This window comes from Trachemys scripta, chromosome 1 (genome assembly GCF_013100865.1).
Source record: "Trachemys scripta elegans isolate TJP31775 chromosome 1, CAS_Tse_1.0, whole genome shotgun sequence".
NCBI lineage: Eukaryota > Metazoa > Chordata > Testudines > Emydidae > Trachemys > Trachemys scripta.
Genome location: NC_048298.1, coordinates 130,739,162 through 130,761,964, shown reverse-complemented (window position 1 = coordinate 130,761,964; position 22,803 = coordinate 130,739,162). Strand labels below are relative to the sequence as shown.

The 22,803-nt window shown below is 42.2% G+C and overlaps 1 protein-coding gene across 1 annotated transcript in view; it reads right to left on the bottom strand.

The window, feature by feature from the left end:
- Positions 1 to 800: 800 nt before the first annotated feature.
- The window catches only part of CRACR2A (calcium release activated channel regulator 2A), a gene marked incomplete at its 3' end in the record, with an annotated part of 74,511 nt that continues 52,508 nt past the window's right edge, over positions 801 to 22,803 (bottom strand). Inside the window, 9 exon segments of the mRNA XM_034785201.1 lie at positions 801 to 902; positions 3,803 to 3,917; positions 5,418 to 5,499; positions 6,910 to 7,042; positions 13,138 to 13,465; positions 15,136 to 15,227; positions 16,133 to 16,178; positions 17,933 to 18,004; positions 21,402 to 21,589. Coding sequence (XP_034641092.1) covers positions 801 to 902; positions 3,803 to 3,917; positions 5,418 to 5,499; positions 6,910 to 7,042; positions 13,138 to 13,465; positions 15,136 to 15,227; positions 16,133 to 16,178; positions 17,933 to 18,004; positions 21,402 to 21,589 — 1,158 coding nt within the window.

The window sequence follows — 22,803 nt, the reverse complement described above, 5'->3', positions numbered from 1 at the left end:
GAGGGGGGAAAAAAGAGAATCCCTAAGGAGATATACCATCATTCACTCTTCAGTGTTCATCATTCATTATTCTCCTGTTTAAAAGTTCATCATCCAGTCATGCAGAGGCGGCTCTATGTATTTTGCTGCCCCAAGCACAGCAGTCAGGCGGCTTTTAGCGGCGTGCCTGCGGGTAGTCTGCTGGTCACGCCGATTCGGCGGCGTTTCTGCGGGAGGTCTGCCGGTCCCGCAGCTTTGGCGTACCCGCCGCCGAATTGCCACTGAATCCGCGGGACTGGCGGACTTCCCGCAGGCATGCCACCGAAGGCCGCCTGACTGCTGCCCTCACAGGGGTCGGTAGGCCGCCTTCTGCAGCTTGCTGCCCCAGGCATGCGCTTGCTGCTCTGGTGCCTGGAGCCGCTCCTGCAGTCATGGATCAGAAACACCACCATGTGATTAGGTGACCAACTACACATTAATAATTATCAGTAGTTACAATTCACAGGAAAACCACAGGCTGCAAGTTGTTTTGATAAATAATTTGACAAACAATTACAAATAATAACAAATGCAGAAAGAACAGGAGTACTTGTGGCACCTTAGAGACTAACAAATTTATTAGAGCATAACAAATGCAGGACATTTTTCAGGTAGCTCATTAAGAGACAAAATTAATCAAATAATTACTCACTAGAAATGATTCACCAAGATCGACTAGTAAAAATAATAACTTGTATTTCTGAGTTTCTAGATATAATCTAACATCCATTAAACACTTTCATCTTTTAGTTTTATTACTGATTCCCTTCTTCATACTGTACCTTGGCTAGATGTTCTCCTAGTCCACGAGGGACTTCTCGTTCTTTTTCATTGTCCGTTTTGTTACCCAGCAAAAGGACAGGTATATTCTCTCCAGTTGCCTCCTGCAGAGCAAAGAACACAACACCATACTGCACACAATATGTCAACATCATTAAAATATTTTAAAAAATGATTACAGATGAAGCAGAGCCGAGATCCACCAGGTGCCAACATGAAAATGAAAATATTGAAGACAAATCAGACAAGTAAAGTGTTATTTTATGAAGAACTATATCAGGCAACAGAATTGGACAAAAGGAATAAAGGAGACATTCTGTACTAGAAATGCATTACCATCCTTGACATTCCTTGAATAACAGAACAGCTCAGAAATCTTTCAAACGTAAACAAATTAAAAAAAAAAAAAAGAAAAAGAAAAGAAATACTGTGCTACATAAAACCACACCATGTGATTTAAGTGACTAATATGTTTGGCCTGCCTGTGGATACAAGACGAAAAGCTTTAAAGACATAAAACCACAGGTATCTGACCCTACTTTTCCAATTAGATAGGCATGAAAACAACTGCATTTGGATCCAATCATACCAATCAAAGTATATAATGTAAATAATATATTTGATCAAATATAATTCTGAAAAGTGGTAATATATATTACCAAGTAAAACACTATCAGGGTACATCTACACTACAGCGGGGAGTCGATTTAAGATACGCAAATTCAGCTACGTGAATAGCGTAGCTGAATTCGACGTATTACAGCCGACTTACCCCGTTGTGAGGACGGCGGCAAAATCGACTTCTGCCGCTTTTTGTCGGCGGCGCTTACTACCACCTCCGCTGGTGGAGTTAGAGCGCCGATTCGGGGATCGATTGTCGCGTCCCGACGGGACGCGATAAATCGATCCCCGAGAGGTCGATTTCTACCCGCCGATTCAGGCGGGTAGTATAGACCAGGCCTCAGAATGAGTATATTACCAAAAGTACACCAGGGATTAAGTATGCACATTGCCTGAGTTAAAGACAATGGATTTGGCCATATGTCTTGAACTCAGTGCTAGTTAACATCTCCCAAAATTAGTCAGTCTAAGATGAATCAAATACGTAAAATATTGGAATTGAAAAGACAACCACGTTTCCTTATCAAAACGAAAATTCTCTTCTAAAGCTATTTTTTAAAGTGCTGAATTGTTATAAATGTTGAATTGTTCAGAAAACATGTTAAATAAGGGCCTGATCTTGCAAATACTTAATACTGGGTTTACTTCAATGGGGCTACTGACAGTGGTAAATATTTGAACAATTGGGGCCTAACAAAGCCAGATTAACACAAGGGCTTTAGGGCTGCAATGTAGGGCCTCGGGCTAAGGGGGGGGGGGGCGCAAAAATAAATCTCTAATTATATATAATTCAGTGGTCACCAACCAGTCGTCAATCCTGGAGCCTCTTCCAGTCAATCGCGATCTCCTGGCCACTAAAAGTCCAGTGGCGCAGCAGGGCTCGGGCAGGCAGCCTGCATGCCATGGCCCCACGCCGCTCCCGGAAGTGGCTGGCTGCTGGCATGTCTCTATGGCCCCTGGTGGGAGGGGAAAGAGGCTCCGCGGGCTGCCCCTGCCCCCAGCACCATGCCTGCAGCTCCCATTGGTCAGGAGCCAGCCAATAGGAGCTGCAGGGGTGGCACTTGCGGGCACGGGCAGCGCACGGAGACACGCTGTCGCCCTCCTCCCAGGGGCACGCAGAGACCGGCCAACAGCTGGTTGCTTCTGGGAGCAGCGTGAGGCTATCACAGGCAGGCCGGCAGCCTGCCTGAGCCCTGCTGTGCCACTGACTGGGAGCCGCCTGTGGTAAGCGCATCCTGGCCCAAGCCTGCACCCCAACCCCCTGCCCCAGTTCAGAATCCCCTCCTGCACCTAAACTCCTGCCCAGACCCTGCACCCCTCACCCTCTCCTGCATCCCAACACTCTATCCCAGCCTGAAGCCCCCTTCTGCACCCAAAATCCCTCCCAGAAAGAAACTAATATAACTGCTATTCTAAGGTAAGAAGCAGGCTATTTTGAATTAACTTAACTATATTCTACATGTTTTAAGACTGAAATGTAGCCACAGAATGGCTTTATGTTAATTAAAAGGCAAGTTTAATATAGCGTTAATAGCCTCGATGCCATAATTGTGATCATTTTGTTTTAAATTAGGAAAAAGACTTGTATACGGGGCCCCACAAAATCTAATAGCCCTGGGCCCACAGGAAAGTTAATCTGGCCCTGGGGCCTAACTCCAAAGTACAGTGGCCACCTAGTGGCCAATACAGGTAACAGTGTTTCATATGTTAGCATACTGTGCTTATTGCCATAAGATCTGAATAGACAATAGCATTTTTAAGTCGCAGGAAGCTCACTGGGGCAGGTACGATGGCTGGGTGTGGGCAGGGGGAGAAAAACAAGATATTCCACAGAATTTTTTTCAGGAAGCTGAATCCTGTAAAATAAACCAGTTTTACAGCACTTACTGTGGATACCGTTGATTTACATGAGCAACCTATTTAAAATCTCCTAACTTAAAGATGTAGCCGTTGCAAAACTGTCTCTTATGAATTACATCACTGCACTGAAGCATCTTTCAACTCCAATGACAATGATCAATGTGTACTGATACAGGAAGCAGAGGAGTGCATGCTGGGAATTCTTTCCCTGAGATTAAGCCAGGTACCAGGAAAGATGGACATACATCCAATCAATGGTGGCCACTGAAGAGATATACTCCTTGAAATTTTAGAATGACTATTGTTTTCCTATAAAATGGAAGTAGGGCTTCTGTAAAAAGCTGGCTTGGCAGCTCTGTGAACTGAAGTCCTATATATAACAGAGTAATTGCTACAGCACAAGAAGTGGTAGGACGTTACTTCCTCCTTTTTGACCTGCCCATAACCACCACCTGGAGGGAGCGCCTCAAGAAGTTAGAGCATGTGGCCAGAGTAGTTTAGATTGAAAGCTACGTCCTCTTACCTCAATGCTCACCAACCATTGTTTGACAGATGTGAATGTGTCTTTTGCTGTTATATCATACATCACAATGACACCATCGGCTTTTCTGAAAAACTGCTTGGTAATACTGCGGTACCTGCAAACAAGAATCTGTTCATAGCCCTTTGCCTTAGAGCAGGAGCAATGTGACAATATGATTACAGTATAATAGTCAGAAACTGTACACCAACCCTTCAGTCCTGCAGCATTGAAGATGTATACACAGGGATCTAGACAGAACATTTGCATTCTTCTAAGCTCAGTTTGGGCCACAGATATATGGGCATGTGGAGCCAAATATCTTCTTAAATCATGGCCCAGTTCTGCATCCCTTATTCGCATGTGTAATCCCTACTCACTCAAGTAGTCCTATTGAAGTCAATGGGATTACACACATGAGCTGTAACAACAGTACATCTATAGATCTTACAGTAATTTACAAAGGTGGTTAAGCTTATTACACTCATTTATAGATGCACAGTAAACGGAGGCATAGAAAGGTTTAAGTGGCAAGTCAATAGCAGAGATGGAAAAAGAGCTCACCATGTTGCCAGACTAAGGTTTATTCACATAAGTAAGAGCTGAAGGACCAAAGCTTCATTTACTTAGCTTACATATGAATTTACATTCAGGGGACACATTTCTGCTCTCTGACGAGCAGAGTGGATTTTCTTCCTACTTATTTTACACATGAAACCTCCATTGTTATTGCTGACAATCCCACGTACTAGATGAGTGCAAAATTTGCAATAGAGTGCAGTGTAGATCTGAAGGGAAAATTGAGCTATACTGTGAAATATGGCGAGGGAACAAATGCAGTGCCTTCTGGATTTATCAGTCCCCTTTTTATCTACTCCTAAAGAGTTCATTCTTTTTCTCCTTCAATGGCAATCCCATGTATGGAACTCACAGTGTCAATGACTAAAAGATCAAGTAAACAAAAATGTGCAGTAAAGCGTTTTGAAAAATCCTGCTGCTGACCCTTTCCCTTGTCTTTCTGTTCTTGTATTACCGATGGTAGCACTTATGCTCTGACCCATGCCTCACGTCCTCCTAACCTCACCTTGTGTGTCATTTCAGGAATTCCTCACTCCTCTATGTGAAAAATTATTCAGGCTTCAATTGAAAAAAAAAATGAACTTTTCAATTGTCAGCAACTGAAAACTGCAATTTTTTTTTCCAGCCAAAATTAATGTTTTTCATTTTTTTTTTTTTGGTCTTTCAATGAAAACATGAAACATTTAAATGGAAACAGATATTTTGTGTGTGAATATTTCCATTTTGTTAAAAAGTAATTTTCTGTTGAAAAAACCTTTCTGACAGAACATTTTCAACCAGCTCTGCTCCTTAATAGTAGCTTATGGGACTATTTCTTTAAGAGTCTCTACAACAGGCTGGCAGTGTTTGCCTGAAACACCCCACCCTGTTAGCTGATATTGATCCTTCTGGGAAAAGATCAAAGGCCTGCTCTCACTTTCACTGAACTGAATGAGAATACGCCCATTTCTCCCCACTTCTGGGGAGCAGGATTGAGCCCAAGGCTGCTATTTTCTAAATGCACAGAGTAGGAGAGTAGAAAGTTAAGACATTTTCTCACCGTTCCTGCCCAGCAGTGTCCCAGAGTTGCAGGGCTATCTGGCTGTTATCCACTGTCACTGTTTTCACACTGTAATCTATACCTATAAACACAGCACAAGTTGTCTCAGGTTCATTCTGATGATCTGATCAGGTTCATCGTAGTTTAAGGTAATAGTGTCATGTTCAAACAAGCCACAAATATTTCTAACCTGTGTTCATTGGTTCAGAAGGCATGCAATAAATTCTGGCCTTTAACAACAGGCTGATAATAAGAACAGGCAGAAGCTTTTATTTGCCATAGTTTTAAAGTAATAAACATATTAAATGTAAATGTGTTAACAAATTAATTTAATTCACAAAAAGTCAGGATGAGTAAAATTTTCAAAAGAGCCAGAGTGATTTAGGATCCTAAGTCCCATTGACAGTCAAGGTGACTTAGGCTGCTAAGCCATATAGGCACTTTTCAAAATGTTGCCTAGTATGCTTAAATAAGTTCTCTCTAGCTTTGGTTTATACACTTCTTGGATATTTGTAATGATACTTGCTCTAACCATTAGGATACACTGCCTCCTTCTGCAACATTCTTCTAAGATTGGCTCCTGCTAGATGTCAATGGGAGTGTTGCCACTGAGTTTAATGGATCTGGTCTTAATGCCTTCAGTGAGTAATCAGAACATTCAGATGGATTGTGGAGGATGTTTCCACTATCAAAATCCAGTTTCATGGAAGTGGGTTTGAGTTGCATCTGGGTTTGTCAAGGTTTTGAATGACCAGCTGTTCTGTACAGTCTGCTCTGTCAGTCTTATCAGCAGTTCTTATGTTTATAATGTTACTTTTGGCTTATCTGTATTTGCAGGCCAGCCAAATAACCCACTTCCTGGTGTGACTCACACAGATAATGAGTGTTAGAGGTTACATTTAAAAACTTGCCATCTAAGCTGCAGCCCACAACATGGGTACCTTCCTTCTGGAAGCCCCAGGAAATTATGAATATAGTCTGAAGGTCTGACTTGTAAGTGCAACAGTTGCAAGCACAAGCTATGTTGGCACCAATTAAGTACCCAGCTTTGTAAATTTATCACTAACATTTTTCTCTTTTGCTCCGTACAAAGCTTTTTTTCCTGGAAAATTAGGCAATTATGATTTCAGTGATGGTCACAAATCTTATTAATCTTTTGGGATGCAGTGTGATCTAGTGCCTTAGTTACTAGATGAGAAGCAAGGAGACCCGAGGAAAAATCCTGGCTCCACTGAAATCAATGGGAGTTTTGCCAATGACTTCAATGAGCCAAGGATTTCACCACTGGGTTCTAATTTCAGTTCTGCCACTAATATGCTCTGTGACCTCAGGTAACATCACTTCTCTGTCCCTTTGCTTCTCCTCTTTGGGACAAGGACTTTCTCTCACTATGCATTTGTACAGCGCCTAGCACAACAGGGCCACAGTCTTGGTTGGAGCCTCTAGGTACTACTGTAATCATCATCATCATCATAATGTTTCTTAAACTTACCTACGGTAGCAGATGTGTTTGGGGAAAAATGGCCTTCACAGAATCGCCTTAAAAACGAAGTCTTTCCCACACTTGAATTGCCCACAAAAACAATCTTGAATAAGCGATCAGGGGCAGAGTATATTCTCTCCTCCTTCAAACAAGCACAAAAGTTAGTTGACAATTTAAACTCTAACTCTGTTGCCTTTTCCAATTTGTAAAGACTTAAAGATGACCTGCAAAGGGGAAAAAAATTGAGGCTGTACCCTTCCTTCTTGGTGACTTATGAAATAACCTTACGAGTTTTTTGTCTGGTTGGTTGGGTTGGTTTTTTTTTTTTTTTTTTTTAAGAGTTTTGTTTGTTTTTTACCTTAATGATATTAGGAATGTCCAGTCTGGCCTCCCTTGGTTTTAGTGGAAGATTCTGTTGAGTTGTTAGCTGTGAATTGTGAGCCTTTTTGTCACATAACAGAAGGGGTGAAGTATTGAATTTTGATCAAAGTTGTATTTTTTCCCCAAGAATTTCTAGCATCTTTGAGCTCAATTTTTTAAGTCAACATAATTTTCTTTTTAGTCCAAAACAGAAAAAAATACAGCTCTCCTGCTGATTTTATAAGTCCATGACCTTAGCAATTCTATCTGATTCTCAGCCAAATTTTGGGGTGCAAGCCCCATGTGAGCTGAAACAAAAAGGTTTGCATTTACCCCTGTAAGTCCAAACCAACAAGCAGCTCTGTTCAGAGCCGCCCCACACTAAACTTTATGCATATCATAGACTGTGTGTCTTTACCTAGAGAACACAAGCAAATTTATAAGCTGTTTTATAATTTGTATTGTCTGATTGTGCTCTCAGTTGCTACTGGTGTAGATCCAGGAGCTTCCTGATTTATACCTGTTATAAATGAGAGGAGAATCAGGCCCGGTTAATTAAGCTATTAATCTTTGGCAGGGTGAAGGTGATAACCTCTTAGCTTCTCAAGTATGAGGGAATTATCCATGTTTTGTAGATTAAACTGAGTGGGAATGCTGGAGAAGACTATTTCTGCTCTATTTTAGGTACATCATTATTCCCAAATCCCTTCCCTTGCATTTTCAGCTGCAGTGGTTTAGGGAAAAATGGAGCAGCACCAGTGAGTTTGCAGTGGGGGCCAGAACCATCCTGATGCTCTAGGACAGAGAGGCTGAAGGGGGAAGGCGAGGTGGGGAGCATGATACTAATTCTGTAGAAAAAGAGGCAGGGTGATTCCCCTATAATGTAAAGTGAGAACTCCAACATATGCACAAGGGTGCTGGGGGCTGGCCCAGATCTTCCAGCAGGCAGCCTGCCTGGTGTTCCCTTCAATGCAAGGTAGAAATCCAGCCCACCCAATATTCTGTACTGCTGTGAAGAAAATACTGAATTATCCTGGGGAAAAAATAGTTGTATTTGTACTAGAGAAAAAGCCCTCCGCTGTGACCCTTAACTGTAAGAAATCCATTCACCGCGGTCAACATTTGGAGCAAATATCTAGCTAGCTAGCTGTCTTCATGTGTTAGAATAACAGCCATTGTTATAACTGTGCAGAGATCTCTTATCGCATCGCTCCCTTATCCTTTTAGATTAAAAACTCAGACTGCATTGCACCTTTAGGCTTTTAGCAATATGCACGCTTCTATATATGTAAGGCAATTTCTCAAATCTGCTGAAAATCACCCTGAGCCTCTATCCTATTTCCAACAGCAATCATCATGGTGTGTGTGTGTAATCTGGGTGCTGGGAAATAACATTCACACACACATACACACAGACAGCCGCCCACCCAAGCTTGGACTGGAAGGCCCTAAACTGCATCTCTATTAGGTCATAAGAGTAGCTCAGTTAACCAGCATCAAAAATCTCATCCTCAGTGGCCACACACAAATTGGCAGAGTTAACAGTCTGAGAGCACCACTGGGTCTTGGCTCAACCCACCGATTGCCCAGTCAGCCATTTCCCTATGAGATGCATCCGGCCCACTCATGAGGGAAACCTACCTTTGTAATCAAACATATGGCTCCAATGCCACGTCTAAACCGAGCATAAAGATGAGCCTCTTCATCCCCGGCTGAATACTTATGACAGGACTGAGCCATCCAACAGCTATTGATAGTGATTCCAGCCATGCAAGCTGCAAAGGAGATGCAGCTGCTAATGCCTCAAGCTGGTTTTTGTTGAACTCTTGGCTTCAGATGACTCCCTGCTGGATGCACCCGAAGTCTAACTCTATGCCCTGAAAGGACTGACCAGTCTGTCCTGTGGGCAAAATGTCTTCCCTCATCCCAATGACCTCTGATCTGCAGAAACAAGTTACAAACTCTCCCCAGATTATTAGATCTTGAATTGGAAAGGTACTTTGCCATATGCCATTGGAATATAAATTTCTCTTAGGACTACAATATGGGTCTCAGATTTTGATCTCGATGTCATGTGCTGTTAATGACCTTCCTACACACACCACACAACCAAAATCACATATGTTGGTTTTTGGAAGATTTAATAGAAATGTGTGGGGCGGAAGGCATATACTCAATGGACCTGATTCCATCTTGTTGGAGCAGAGAGGGGAGAACTGTACCTAACTGTGCCTGCCTGGCTTGCGGCTCCTTAGATGATTCACCAGAGGGAGTGCAGACGATGGGCTTTGGATTGAGAGCATAGTTTTCATCTCTAACTGTGTCCCCACAAAAGGTTGCCTCAGCACATCCTTGGGCACTCTAGCTACAACATCCCAGCCAGTGCCACCCGCTTTGAAGATGGGCTGCCCAGCTCTAGGCCCTTCAGCAATGCGGCAGTTGCTGGCACACTGCACTGCCTCAGTGCCCTCTCTGAGAAACTTTCCATCTGTGCTTGGGACATGATAACCCGGGAATGAAAAAGACTCATTCATTTCTAGAAGAGAACTGATTTACACAAGCTCTACCACCCTTCTGATAAGGAGCTCTCAGAGTTGATTTAGAATATCAAGTGATTAGGGAAACTTACTACCAGCGACCCGGAGCTCTTTGTACTCAGTGCAGAAAGGGCTGGGACCACAGAACGTATCAACATAAGGGTGTTAGACTTCAGGAGAGCAAACTCTAGGGAATTAAAAACATCTAGGTCTCGATGCTCCCCTCCCCAAGGCAGAGTGGAGAACAGAAGGGTTTCATTGTTGAGAACAGGGCGTGGGTGGCCTTAGGGGAGGGCTATATGACTACATGGTATAATTCTGCCCCCATAACATAGTCACCTCTAGACCGTGCATGGCATTTATATTGAAGATCCACTGTATAGCATAATATGGGATGAAATCGACTGGAGAAGGAGGGGGACAACCACTCTTCAAGGGACATCCCCCAGGGGACTCCTTGAAACTTATGGTGCAGTAGCAGGAGCAATTCCTCCTCTGCAGCTTTAACAGACTCCAGAGGGAGTCTGCATGCACAGACAGCAGGCTGTAGGGGCCCTCACTGATGGAACAACAATGCCCCCAGCCCTGCTGCCAGTGCTGGTGGGAAAAGCCAGAAGGGAAAGGGAGGCAGAGTCCTAGCAGTGGATAGCATAAGATCAGAGTGGCTGGCCGCTGCAGTTTAAATGCCTTGACTGTGCCATCTCTGAGGCTATGGAGAGGTCTCCCCAGGGAAGAATGGAAAGTTCCATTGCTTGGGAAATGTAAAGCTAAATTAGAAAAACAAACTGAAATAGACTTCAGGGCCAGACTGTGGCTGCTCTGAGTAGGTGGACAAAGGGACAGGGGAAGCACTAAGAGCATCTAACCCTCCCCCCCCTACACACCTTGTGCCTCACAGGCCGGCTCTGGTCACACTCGCAACCTCTAGGCTCCACTCAGTACAGGGACTGCTTACTGCTAGCGCCCTGCCTGGGGTGGTAATCACCTCAAAGGGAGCAGGAAGAAGACAGTGTCCTGGGCCCCCACCCTCCACGCTTGTCAGTGGGCTTGTTTGACCATACAGGGAAACATGTGTTGCAGCCTCTTATGAGATATAGCAGAGGGCATGCTCTCTGCCCTGAACCATGCTTTCCAGGGAGCCTGCTGGGTGAGGAGGCTCTGCGTGACCTCCAGTACTGGGGTTGTAGGGCTATAATGGGACAGTGCTTTACTGGAAGTGAGCTGGGCTAGTATATAAAAAGCACCAGTGGAGCCAAATTCATCCCTTGGGTGCACATCAATAGCTGTCATTGATATTAGTGGATGCCAATGTACCCATGTGAGGGCAAAATTTTGGCACAGATATTCATTCTAGATCCTAGAACCCCCAGCTGAGGTTTTGGGCTAGGCACAGTACAAACACTCAACATGAGGCAGTGCCTGCCCCAAAGATCTTACACTCTACATAGACAGGACCGACAAAGCCATGGGAGGGAAAACAGAATCACAAAGAGGGGAAGTGACTTGCCCTAGAACAGTGGTTCTCAACCTGTGGGCCACTTGCAGCCCAATCAGCACAAAGCTACAGCCAATCCTCAGGGCCATACAGGTAGTTAGATGCCACCCACATCACACATTGTGGGCCACAATAGTAAATAGTTGGGAATCACTGCGCTAGAATCACCCAGCAGGTCAGTCACACAACTGGGAATAGAACCACGATCCCCTGAATCCTACCCATGTGGCTGAGCCACTAGACTGTGCTACTTCTTGAGTAAAATTACTGCCTCTCTTTTCTAAAATATAAAGGACTTGAGAGAAATCCTGAGCAATCTTAATATTTTAAGTTCCTAGTATCAATTTGTTTAAGAAACCAGCTAATAGATTTTCCAATTGTCATTTAATGTCACTAATAAGCTAATTCTCTGATTTAAGTCTTTAATATACACTTTCTGACAGCTAACTAGTGCTAGGACATCTTACTATTATTTACGTAGCTAGTGAGTTCAGTAGCTCTCTTCTGTAAAAGGTCCACTTGATCATAAGTGAAGGAAAGATCCAGCTGTTCAGAGTAAGTAATACCCAGTAATTGAGGATACTTCTATTTTGAGAACAGTACAAAGTACCTTGTGGCTATATCATATTAATGATCTAAATAGTTTTGATCAGCTTTCCTTTTTTTAATGGAAAGGCATTTCTCTATCTAGGTTATACTTTGTAACAAAGTGCGCCAATTATAAACGTTATTATGTAATCATGGCATCATTTTATGATCGTTTTAAAGATGTGCATAGCACCTCTTTCTTTTAGAAGAGCAAGCTATATAATTAAGACTGAGTATACCTATTTTTCCATATCTTAATCTTTTTAATATATACTTCAGGAATCAAGCAATGGATGACACGTCATAGCTATACTAAAATTAGCTAGTACGCTACAAGGGAGTAAGAATCTGAGTAAGGTTTTTGACTGTAGAGTTGCCCTTTCCTGGATATTATTTTATAAAGTCTGGACTGTGCACACAGTTCAGTTTTCTGATATGAACATTAATGTGAGAGTAGAGCTAGAAGAAATTTTCTGAATTTTGATTTTTCAGTGAAAAAAATTGTTTGCATTTTGTCCCAAAAAAAGCAGGGTACATTTTTTGCATAAAGTTTTTCAAAAAAAAACCCAACCCCCCCCCAAAAAAACACCATTCCCCCCCCCATCAGCTATAAAAACTTGTTCCAAATTTAATCAAAATTTCAAATTTTGACCAAAAAAAGGACAAATTTTCCAGGTACATGGTCACAAAGCTTCCTCTTCTTTGTCCAGCTCTACCCTTTAGTGGATCCTCTAATCCCATTTCCCAGTATCATCATTAGGTCTGATTTCAATGTTCCTAAACAGTCCCTTATATTTGGCTGTCTGTCTCATCTCCACTTTGAACATATCCAGTGAGATTTTTCCATAATCACCTTTAGTACCTTGATTTGGTGCTGACCTGATTAGGATCTCAAAGATGGTAAGAAATGGCCTCATGCAATTATACAAAATGTATAATTTAATTCACACAATTGTTCGGTTCCTCACTATCATAATTCTTGGGTATATTTTCAGCGGATGCCTGGCTTCCCTGTTTTGCACCTTCAAAATGAATTTTAGGCACAAATCTGCATTTAGGTACCTTATGCAATCAAGTAGCCAGAGGCCTAAGTAATCAGATTTGCATGAACAAATCAATTAGAGGTGTCAAAATGTGCATCCAAATTGTATAGGTGGAACTTGTGTCTACAAAAGGGAAGCCAAATGATTTTGGCTTGTGACATTAATTTATTACATGATACCCTCCACCTCCATTTAAGGTAAGTTGTCCCCTTACATTTGATTGTGTTTCTTTCCCTACTGGTTGCTCTCTGAGAGACAATGGTGTGTGGTCTAAAGATGTCACAATTTGCTTCTCATCCATTTCCTTTTCTGGGGAGATGTCATTTTCTTCTGTCCACTTGCTGTACTGCTTCTCAACTGGCATCTCAAGAAGCTGGGGTAAGGGATCTTCTTCAATGGAGATTATTCTCTGCAGTTGTTTTGTTTGAGTCATGCCCCCATTAGTACTGTGGTCAGATTCTGAAGAAAGATATCCATTCAAACCAATAGAATTCCTCCTCCTTGTTAAGTTATTGAAAACATCATCTTCTTCGGAGGATTGGCTAGATAAAGATCAGATATAAGTAGGTTACAAAACAACATTAGGCCTAATTCTTATCTCATTTACATTGGTGTATTCCATCCAGTGGAGTTACTCCTGATTTAAATTAAATGTAACAGGATGCACAATCAGGTTCATTACACTATCTATTATATAGAGAAGAGTTAGACTGTACAATCAATTGACTTTTGAAAAGTAAGTCAAACATCTATCATACGAGTGTTTGTATAAAATCAGTATAATACATATGTAACCCATACAGAAGGTAATATAACAAATATTAATATTTTAACTGGAAATTCAGAGATGAACAACAGTGGATTTAGGCTCATCCTAAAATGGTGAGATTAGAATGAACAAAATTTTCCATCTGCAACTTAATTCTGGCTTGAGCAGTACAGGCCAGATCCTCAACTGGTATAAATCAGCATTGAAAGTTATGGAGCTATGCCTGTTTATACTAGCTGCATGCCCATATTCTTTCAGACTCTTGCTGTGGTCCCTATCCCCAAGGAGACATTTTACTGCTCTTCCCAGGTTCTTTGTTTGCTCAAAAGAAGCTTGTTAATATGACATGGAGGCCTTAATCTTGTTCCCATTTATTTCATATTTATGATCACATAATTCAGATTTAAATTCTCCATGGTTTTATGTCTTCTATCTATCCCATGTTCTTATGCATCCCAGGTAGTCGACTACTATCTGCAGTAAGGGGTGCTGTGGAGGTGCACTCCTCCAGCAGAAGTTCCTGAAGATATCATGCCACATTAATGCTGATCCAAGTAACACCAGGTACTGGACTGGCTTCGGCTTTCCCACAATCTACCCATGCCCAAGCAGCATGGTCAGTGTATTAGCTGTAGCTGAAGATCCGACCCTAGATTTCTAATTTTTTAAAAGAGCTCTGTAACTGGGTTGTCTAGGCAGCCTGTCGGGGATGATTCCGCTACTGCAGGTCCCTGATGATTGTGTCACCCCTCGCAGATTTGGTGCCATGGTGCCTTAACCACTCCAGCTAAGGCACACTGGAGTCCTACCACTTCCAGTGTGTTAGACGACAAAACAAAAAGTGACAAAAAACAGTGAACTAAAAATCAGGTGCATCTGAAGATTTGTTGGCAGGACGCTACCCTTCTGCTCCGGGCTTGTCTTTGCATGTCCTTAGTCCCTTCATGTCCATCTTCCTGGGCCTAGTCATCCCATCCCCCAAATGGTTTATCCACTTAGCAAGCTGCCTTATGCTCTTGACTACAGTCAGACTTGCCTTGTTGAGAGAAGTAGCAGAGCTCTGCTCTCCTTCCTGGTCAGCCCTCAACTGGACTAGATGTCCTCCTTTTAACTCCCCTCTCCACACCTGACATTGGCCAGACGCATAGGAGGGTGGGGTCAGCTGGATCACAGGCTCTCCTTAATCCTTTTGTAGCCAGTGTGGAGTCTATCTGCCTCATTAAGCTGCTTGTTGCCAGTGTGGGGCCTACCTGCCCCCATCACAGATACTCAGACGACATACTAATCGGCACCTTAGAGATCGATGCAATATCAATATTACACTTACAATTCCAAGCTGTAGTGGTTTCACGAACAATCATGGTGAAATAAGCATTCTACATCTTTTGTGCACTTTCCCTGTAACTGTCAAACATATGCCAAATAGCAAAATTAAGTCCTTACCTCTTAAGTGATGCCTTTCCCTCTACATATTTGCCAATGATAGATCCTGATCTTTTTTTCCAGTTGGCTTTTGGAGCATTTGTTTTACTTTTCTGCAGAAATATATTATTTATTTTATTAATTACTCTTGCTATTCATTATGGTTAATAAAACAGTCTATTTGTTGCTAGTGTTTAGATAATACAGTGATGGGAGTGACAGAAAGTAATTGACAGATTAGCAGAGAGGCAAATGGTTCAAAATCTTGAGTGATAAATAAAAACATGGAAAATCCTGATTCTACAACAATTAATCTTCCTTATAGACCCAGTGGCCCAGACCATAAGCCAGTGTAAATCAGCCGAGATCCACTGAAATAAATGAAACCAACAGAGCTATGCGGATTTATACCAGCTGACAATCTGACCCAGTGTCACTCCTTCTTGGAGAGAAAGGAAACACAGACCACCTCTGCAAATGATTAGACATCATAATTCTGAATTATCTTTAGTAGAGAAAAGGAAGCCATGATCTCTCAGGTCCTGGGGACCTAGTCTCCTGCTGCAGGATACAAAGTCAATGGGATTGACTTGTATCCATTGGCAGGAGGATAGGATTCTTTGTTCAGTACTCGGATACTGCACTAATGTATACATGTTTAAAGAGATTACTGTTGATTGGATAGATAAACACTTGAATTTTAATTGTTCCATTTGAAGATTCTCTCATTCCCTCTTGATTGTCTCCTTAGCGTCGTATAAACTAGGTTCATTAGTATTCATTCCCTTCCCCTAAAATAGCTGGAGTTTTAGTAACCTAAATATTTGGCTTCCAGTTTTATTTAATAAATACCTTTTGTTGCCATAAATCTTGCTTTTAACTGGGAAGGTGGCGAGTGCGGGAGGGAAGAGGAATGACACAAGAATCTCTTCCCTCCTACAACATTCTGGTCCCCATATTTTAGACCATTCTGATCTCTGTTTGATAACTTCTGAGTTATAAAATGGTATTTGTGTACCTGTAAAAACATGTCTCGTTCATCTCTGAGAAGTTTGTTCCTTTCTCTGTAAGGAAAGGAAACAAGTAAAAGAACCAGCAAACTATGGTAGAAATTTAGTATCAAACCCAGATCTTTGGGTTTTTACTTTAATGTTTTTAATATACTTTTACGTTGATATTTCTCCAAAGAATCATAGAAATGATATGTCAACTAGTCTGGTCCCCTGCACTCAGGCAGGACTAAGTATTATCTGGACCATCCCTGTTTGTCTAACCTGTTCTTAAAAACCTCTAATGCTGGAGATTCCACAACCTCCCCTCTCCTGAATTCTTTTTTCCCTTAGACTTGCTTCCCACTAGATCTTACCTACCAATTCTCTGCATCTGATCAAATCTGCCTTCTTGAAGTGCATTGTCTTCATTCTGCTGTTTTCCAACTATGACTTTAACTCATCTATATTATCACAGGGCCAGATCCCCAGCTGGTGTAATTCAGTGGGGAACTACACTAATTTAGACCATCTGGTTCTCAATCTAAAAATGTCAAAGCAAAAGCTTCTAACGTGGAAAAAAAACATGAACAATATTTCTTCATGTACTCTGAATCAAGGGGTTTCAAACTTTTCCATAGATCTTAATAGAGAGCTTGTTTGGTGCACGCCCTCCCAACCACAGCTGCATAGACCTGTCACGACCACATAACATCCCTGTGACAACTACCGTGATTGCTGATATAGAAGAGAAGCTTTAAGAAAATAACAAATGTGTTCAGCTTCTCTTAATGCGATTTAGCTGCTGGAAATAACAGAGAAGAGGTGTTCCATGTGACAAGCCAGCTCTCTGCAGATCTAAGCCACACCCACTCCGGATGGTACTCTGTCACTTTCTCATGGCGGCTGGGTCACACAAAGAGGTTAATGGGTCTACTATTGCCTTAGGTCAAAGAAAGACCCAGGTCAGCTAGCCAAAGTTCTAGCAGGCTCATCAACCTCTATCTGTGTCCCAATCACCAATGGAGGGGGACAGAGTGCTGTACATTGGCAAATGCACTGCAAACCAACAGCGGGTCTCAGACTACAATTTGGGAGCCTCTGATGTAATTGTACATGAGTCCAACTGAAATATTTTTAAATGCACATTGGATGAAAGACTATTCCTCAAATGCACATATAATTAGCTCATATAAATTGAATAATCTAGTAACAAAAATCAAGTGATAATATTTATATTAGATACTATTTCACATTACAAAGGACATTAAACAGTGCCCAGAACTAGCTTCCAATGCTGGCATTATACTAATATAAAAATGTTAGGCAGAAAATCAGCCATATCTATTATATATATATATATATATATATATATATATATTTAAACTAACAGTCTCTATTCTGAATGAACTACACTTGGTGCAGCAATGAAAGGCAAAAGGAGCTTTAAGCTGCCTTTGAATCTCCTGTATCCAAGGTCTGGCCCACTACAAAGTCAGGGCAGCCTCACAACTGTTTTGGCCTGCACTTGGCTGAAACAGCCTCCTAGATATTATTCCACCGCACAGAATAGCCACAGTGCAGCATGCCCTGACAAAACCCGTCTTTCCTTGGCAGGCCCCCTCTGGTGGGGGGCAGGGAGCTCTGACAGGACAGATGCTGTAAGGATATTCCACTCTCTCTAGGCCACTGAGGAATTTCTATATGCTGGGATTCATCCCAAAATGGCATTTCTGCTAAGTTTGGGGTCATAGTTTACGAGCTTTAAAATAAACACATAGTTTTATAATGATAATGCAAGAAATCCTGCAAATGATTGTGTGTATTACCTTAAGAAATCCAGCTGCTTAAGGAGTCCCGACTTCTCTCGCTCTAAAGTCTCTGTCACCCTGTATACCTCCCTACAACAGAGGGAAACAAAGAAAGACATTTTAACATAGTAGTTATAGGCTGCTTCCTACAACCCTTAGAAAATGCCACTTTAGGCTCAGTTTTGCAGTCCTTACTCTGGCTAACCCGTCAATAACATCAACAGAGCTCAGCCACCTAAGGACTGCATGATCGGGTTAGTCTCACTTTTTTTTGGTTAGGTTCTACCAGTAGTAACAAACAACCAAGGAGTTAGAAGATTGACCTTTTTAGGATTTTCATCCAGTCAATTTACTACACTGTGATACTGGTGTCTTTCAGATAAGACTTAAAATTAAGGCCCTAATCACTTGTGATCATTAAAGATCCCATGAAACTTTTCACAAGGCTAGAGGGGTTAACTTTCCTATGCTGGCCAAGTTTCAATACAGGTAATGACATTTGGCTAACCCAGTTTTCCCTTATTGGATATATTATTCCTCTCCATTTCCTGACCTAAACTGTTGTGCAGCATTAAACACATGGAGTCAGATCCTCAGATGAGGCAAATCAGTATAACCCCACTGATTTCAATGGGGCTGCATGGATTTACACCAGTTGAGGGTTTGGTCCATGTTGTTTTCTGCCTTTTAATGGTGTGTGAAGTGCTACCTGTGTATGGTCTGAACAGTAGATCAGCTTTTAACAGCTCAGTTGTGCCTTATAGTCTCTGGCCTGCCCTGGGGGCAATGCTGAGCTACACCATTGCAGGGAAAGCTGGGCATGATCCACCGCTAATTCCATAAAGTATTTTGGAATAAAAAGTGCTTTACAAACTTAAAATCATCATCATCGTTCAGTAGTTTGACCACAAGAATGGAGAGCAGCTGAGATACCACTCACCGATTTCCTGCTGGTTTCCTCACTTCCTTTGGAATCAGCCTGCAACTGATTGCAACATTGCCTTTGTTCTATAGCTCATAAGTGAGGCCCTTCAAAGAGGAAATGGTCTTGCGGGGGATGGGGGGAGGGAAAGGGGAGAAATACTGCCATTGTTCACTTCAAAACTATAAATGAATCATACAAAAATGAGGCAGCATGCGAAACTCAGAGCTAGACCCTCAGCCGACAAAAATCAGCTGAGGATTTGGCCCTTGTGTTTGAAATGGGCTTGGCTCTTGGTGGCTATAGTCAAAGGAATACTCCTCATATGTTCAAAACAGATTAAATTAGCAATAACTAAGTAGAGTTTGGACCAATGGCCTTCTGAAGAGAGGAAACACTATTTAGTCCAAGATGATGCCCCACCCTGAGAGGTGCTGAGTTCCCAGCACTGAGTTACATTATCTGCAGCTGAAATGATTGGATTTCGGGAAGAAATAGTCATGAAACTTTTGCTAATTCTGAATCCAATTTAGCTTAGCAATGTGCACACTTTCTCTGATTGTTTTTCATGAATATTAGTGGGAGGTAAGACTCATTAGGAATAAATGCTCATGGAAAGAGAATTTGAGGCCTGTAGCTGGCCTTCATTTAGCGTCCAGATTTTCAAGTGCTCAGGATCTGCAGCTGGGACCAGACTTTCAAAAAAGTACTCAGCACCTAGCTGCGCCTACTGTGACACTTAGGGTGTTTTTTAGGTACCCATATGGGAGCTAAACTCTTGAAAATCTGGCCCTAGTGGTAAAAATCTGAACCCTTCTAAAATTTCCAGCATTAAGGTATAATTACTCCACTGCCAGGGCCGGCTCCAGGCACCAGCCCACCAAGCTTGTGCTTGGGGCGGCACCTGGAGGGGGGCGGCGCAGTGCGGTGCTCCGGCTCTGGCCGCCGGGGAGAGCGGAGCCCTGGCTGGGCTCGCCGCCCTCCCCCCGGCGCTCCGGCCGGTCAGGGAGAACGGCCCAAGGCAAAAAAGCCAGAGCCGGCCCTGTCCACTGCAGAGGGACAACACAAGACTTGTGTTTCACTTCCCTCCAATTTCCATCCCCTAAATATTAGAGCTGGCTGGAAAATGTTTTTCCCTGCAGAAAATTTTGAGTTTTATCCAAAAAATTGAAATCCAAAATATTTCAGCTGAAAACAGAAATTCTGAAATTCTGCCACAATATCTCCAGGGAACTGCAGTTCGAGTGGCTCATGCTTTCATTTTCCTCTATAGGCTGAGCTCGCTGGTTGGACTACATTTTGCATGTTCCACCATGGTCTCCTCTCTTGATTAGGGAAGATGGTGCATCATGGCAGTCCCATAGCCATGATGAATCATGGGAAATGTAGTATGACCAAAAAATCCACCCAATAGAGGAGAATGGTCTCCGAGGCAGCCAAACTACAATTCCCATGGGGAACCAAAAGGCATTTCTCAATCAAATTTCAGCAGAAATATTTTGGTTTTCAGCCAAAAAAATACTTTTTGGCTTTCAGATCTTCCGATTTGTTTTAATGAAAACTTGAAATTTTCTTCAGAAAGCAGGCACTTTTCATGACAATTCTGCTGAATTGAAAAAGCCAATTTTCTGTTGAAAAATAGTTTCAGTGGAAATTTTTTCACCAGCTCTAATAAATATTCCTTTAAATGGACTTAAGTGTTGCACAGGCCTTGTTCTGCTCCTCTGGAGTCAAGAAAATCAAGAAACAAATGACAGTTTTGCCCACCTCTTCTGTGCAGCTGGCACAGCTCAGGATCTGGTTCCCTATGTTGTGGTGTGCAATATTATTAATGTTGTCTATTTTAGTACACAGCACGAAGAATTTGCTTCCTTAAAGCAAAATAATAATATTTAAATAAACGTGGTACAAAAAGTGGAAATGATTCTCTACCACCTTGAACCATCCATAGTCACTATATGTAGCTGGAGAAAAGAGTGCGTTCAAAACAAGTGTAAAACTTTTGTGTTTTGATAGTGCTTTTACAATTCTCAATAACTGTTGGAGGTCTGGCATTCAAAGCATACTCATAAAAGCTCAACTGAATTGATCTGGGCATCTCATACATATGGTCAACTTGAGAATATCCAAGGCCATATTGTATGGTTAGCTAAAGTCAAGCTCATTCTTATGATGGCTAATACAAACGATATAAAAACACACTGAAGTCAAACTTGACAGCATGTCAGGCTGACCCCCAGCAACTGGGAAGCAACAGCCCACAACAGTGCAAGGTGGCAGGAGAGTTGTCATTAACCACTTTGAAGCAAGGTACATTAACACCTTATGTGAAAAATGTAAACAGGGTAAAGCAGGGATACAACAGCCTGCTATGGCTATGGACAATCTTGTTTGTAACCAAGTTTGTAGTTCTTGCATTGGTCTGACCTCACATATTACTCCATCAGCATTGCATGCATTTTGAACAGGTGTTAAAGTGCCTCCACAAGGTGCTGTGCATGTGGAGAATCAGGCTTGCTGTCGCTTCAAGCAAGCATACTGGGGCCACAGGCAGCTGTCACTTACATTTCTTTTTCTTCATGTAGTTTTGAAGCCTCTTCCTGGAGCGTCTGTAATTGTTGCTGGGCGACTATTAACTCCTGAGACGTTCGCTCCAGTTCCTGCAGCAGCTCTTGGTTTGTTAGCTTCAGCTTGGTGTTCTCCACTTTGGTCTCCTGTTTGTCATTGTGGAGTTCCTTACACTGACCCTCCAGCTAGAGGTGATGGGAGGGGAAGAAAAGGAAAAGAAAATGCCTCTGACTCACTGAGCTATTTTAGCTTGGCATTAAGAAGGCTTTTAAATTTTAAAACCTAAATGAACCCATTTAAAATTATACTCGTTCTCCAAAGTGGAGGCAAGAAAAGAATGCACAGAATTTGATAAGAAGGTAACAGTAGCTCCTAGTGTGTATAGAAGAGTAGCACAATGGTTCAACCTGCTACTGCCTGGATGAAACAGCAATGGTAAAGTAGGTTCAGAGAGTCAGGGTAGCAACTTTGTTTGGTCCATGGTTTTTGAATGCAGCATGTATTTATTTTATGTTAGGAGACGGGGCCTGTTACGTAATACATGTAATACCTACTTAGCAGTATTGAGGGCTAGATTGTCAGCTGTGCTCAGTAAGCTCTGGCTGCAGCTGATGGGGGTTGGGGAGGGTTTGAAGAGGGTGATTGCTGGACTAGTTCTATGCTGACCTGAGCCCTGCCTTAGTTTTTAGAACCACCTCAAAGGTGCTCTAAACCTGTTATTGCTTTTCCTCACCCCCTACACTAGGGCTTGAGGGCTTAGAATTACAGCTGACTACACCAGCTCTTCACCACTGGGGACTCCCTCACACCAGGAGAATTCCCATCTGGGTTGATCTGGTCAGTTTATGGCCCCTTTGTGCTGGTCCAGTGGTGCAAAAGGCCCCTAGTGTGGGAGAGCATCTAACTGTGGCAGCAGGGGAGAAGAAAGATGTGGGGGAAAGGGACTATGAACTAAAATCATAGAGAGCAAATGCCATCCAGAAATACATAAATGCTCTTCTTGTGTTTTGTGTTGTTAGCAAACAAGTTTTTTAAAGGATGTCAAGTGCATTGCAAGCTTTAAAGGGACACTAGATCAATCTTTGAGACAGACACAGAGAACAAAAGGATTGGAACACAAACTCTGTATGTCTCTGAATTTTTGTGCTCTTGGAAGGCAGAGACCGACAGCTCCTGGGACAGAGTGGGCAGCTTTACCTACACAGCTCTGCCAGTTAGAGCTAAATGAATAATTGATTTTTCAGTTCAGTGGCTAAACCAAAAAAATCCAGAAACATTTGTTTCTATAGAATGAAACAATTTGACTTTCTAGATGTTTTTTTCCTGGCTGAAATCATCTGCTGAATTTGACTCAAATTTAAGAATAGTTTTAGTTGACCTAAGACTATTTGTCCAGAAA